This window comes from Nansenia antarctica (assembly GCF_963989245.1).
Source record: "Nansenia antarctica genome assembly, chromosome: 2".
Lineage (NCBI taxonomy): Eukaryota > Metazoa > Chordata > Actinopteri > Argentiniformes > Microstomatidae > Nansenia > Nansenia antarctica.
Genome location: NC_137675.1, coordinates 4,591,908 through 4,594,407, shown reverse-complemented (window position 1 = coordinate 4,594,407; position 2,500 = coordinate 4,591,908). Strand labels below are relative to the sequence as shown.

The 2,500-nt window shown below is 51.0% G+C and overlaps 1 protein-coding gene across 1 annotated transcript in view; it reads right to left on the bottom strand.

Annotated features, from left to right (window-relative positions):
- Window positions 1-799: 799 nt before the first annotated feature.
- nxnl1 (nucleoredoxin like 1) overlaps window positions 800-2,500 on the bottom strand; it is a gene marked incomplete at both ends in the record, with an annotated part of 2,143 nt that continues 442 nt past the window's right edge. The window contains one exon of the mRNA XM_080524720.1: window positions 800-1,208. Within this exon, the coding sequence (XP_080380846.1) occupies window positions 800-1,208 (409 nt within the window). The remainder of the gene's footprint in view (window positions 1,209-2,500) is intronic.

Genomic DNA, 2,500 nt, shown 5'->3' with positions numbered 1-2,500 from the left:
CGTATGACGTCAGACTTAACAACCGAATAGAAAGCTCAAGGAAACAACGAACAATGAAGAAATAAATAGATCATGAGTCAGCAACTGATAAACCACACACACACTCACTCACGCATGCACACACACACACACACACACACACACACACATATACACACACACACACACACACACACACACACTCACTCACTCACTCACTCACGCACACACACATGCACACGCACACGCACACGCACACACACTCGCACTCGCACACACTCACACACACACACACACACACACGCACACGCTCACACATATGCACACATTATTTTTACCACATGGCCAACTGAAGGTAGAGAATACCACAAGTGTAAACATTGTCGCTAGTACAATTGGACATGACACGAAGTACAGTAGCATTAGTAACATTAGCTTTAGTTAGCGCTCATTAGCATTAGCTTTAGTTAGCACTCTGTTCGTTTTAGACAGCAAATGCTTCCACTAATTAGTATCAGTTAGCACCCAGTCCATATTAGCCATTGCTAAGCGCTAGTTGGTAGCTAGCAGCATCAGTTAGCTGAGATCGCTCCTGTAGTGAATAGGGTGAGTTATCGAGAGTGTAATTAAACCTGTTAGCGTAGCGTAAAGCGCTACGCAAATTCAACCAATTGTCTTGGCAGCATCAGCAGTCCAGCCGTAGATATAGGTGACGTGACAATCGACCAATCAGAGGGGTATGCCTTGAGTAATCCAGCCAATCACTACAGAGAGCTTTTGCGTCAGTGACCTGTGAACTTTGTCGGAAGCGGAAAAGCGTTCACCGCCAGGGCCCTGCCCCTCCTTCACTCCCCCCTCCCTCCTTCGCTCCCCCAAATCCCCCCTCCTCTTTCTCCTCTTCCTCCCCTTCCTCCTCCTCCTCCTCCTCGTCCTCCCCTCCCTTGCCCCAGACCCCCCACTTCTTCTTCTTCTTCTTCTTCTTCTTGTCCTCCACTTTGTACTTGTACCTCCGCAGGGGGTCGGTGACGCTGCGCAGCTTGGCGTCGTCAAACTCCTCGTTCAGCATGAAGTTCCTGTCGATAAGCTCCGCCCCTTCCTGCCAGTTGCGGAAGCAGTCGGGCCCGAGGCTGGTGATCTCGGGGACGGCGTCAGGGAGGAGGACGGAGCAGTCGGGCCGCAGGACCACCACCCTGGGGAGGACCACCACCTCAAACATGCTCTCCAGCTCTCTGTGAGGGACGGGGAGCACACACACACACACACACACATACGACACACAACACACATACGACACACAACACGCATACGACACACAACACGCATACGACACACACACACACAGCACATATGATACACACGACACACAACACACACGACACACAGCACATATGACACACACAACACATACGGCACACACGACACACGGCACACACGACACATACGACACATACGACACACAGCACGCACGACACATACGACACACAGCACACACAACACACAAAACACACAGCACACACCACACACAACACACAAAACGTTGATTTAATTTTAATTGTATTATTTTATTTATTCATTATTATTATTATTATTTTATTTTTTATTGATTATTTTATTTTCAGTTTTTTACATTTTATACATTTAGCAAACTTTTGTCTAAAGTAAGTGAGTCACAATGCTAGTAGTACGGAAGGATAGCTTTTTTCATATTTTTTTTTCAATTGTATTGTACAGTTACAGTAGAGAAACTGTACAGGGGGGGTAGAGGGGATGAAGAGGTCTGTACAGGGGGGGTAGAGGGGATGAGGTCTGTACAGGGGGGTAGAGGGGATGAAGAGGTCTGTACAGGGGGGTAGAGGGGATGAAGAGGTCTGTACAGGGGGGTAGAGGGGATGAAGAGGTCTGTACAGGGGGGTGGAGGGGGTGAAGAGGTCTGTACAGGGGGTAGAGGGGGTGAAGAGGTCTGTACAGGGGGGGTAGAGGGGATGAAGAGGTCTGTACAGGGGGGGTAGAGGGGATGAGGTCTGTACAGGGGGGTAGAGGGGATGAAGAGGTCTGTACAGGGGGGTAGAGGGGATGAAGAGGTCTGTACAGGGGGGTAGAGGGGATGAAGAGGTCTGTACAGGGGGGTGGAGGGGGTGAAGAGGTCTGTACAGGGGGTAGAGGGGGTGAAGAGGTCTGTACAGGGGGGGTAGAGGGGATGAAGAGGTCTGTACAGGGGGGGTAGAGGGGATGAAGAGGTCTGTACAGGGGGTAGAGGGGATGAAGAGGTCTGTACAGGGGGTAGAGGGGATGAAGAGGTCTGTACAGGGGGGTAGAGGGGATGAAGAGGTCTGTACAGGGGGGGTAGAGGGGATGAAGAGGTCTGTACAGGGGGGTAGAGGGGATGAAGAGGTCTGTACAGGGGGGTAGAGGGGATGAAGAGGTCTGTACAGGGGGGTAGAGGGGATGAAGAGGTCTGTACAGGGGGGGTAGAGGGGATGAAGGGGTCTTTAGGAGGGACAGTTAGCCGGATTGAGCCGGA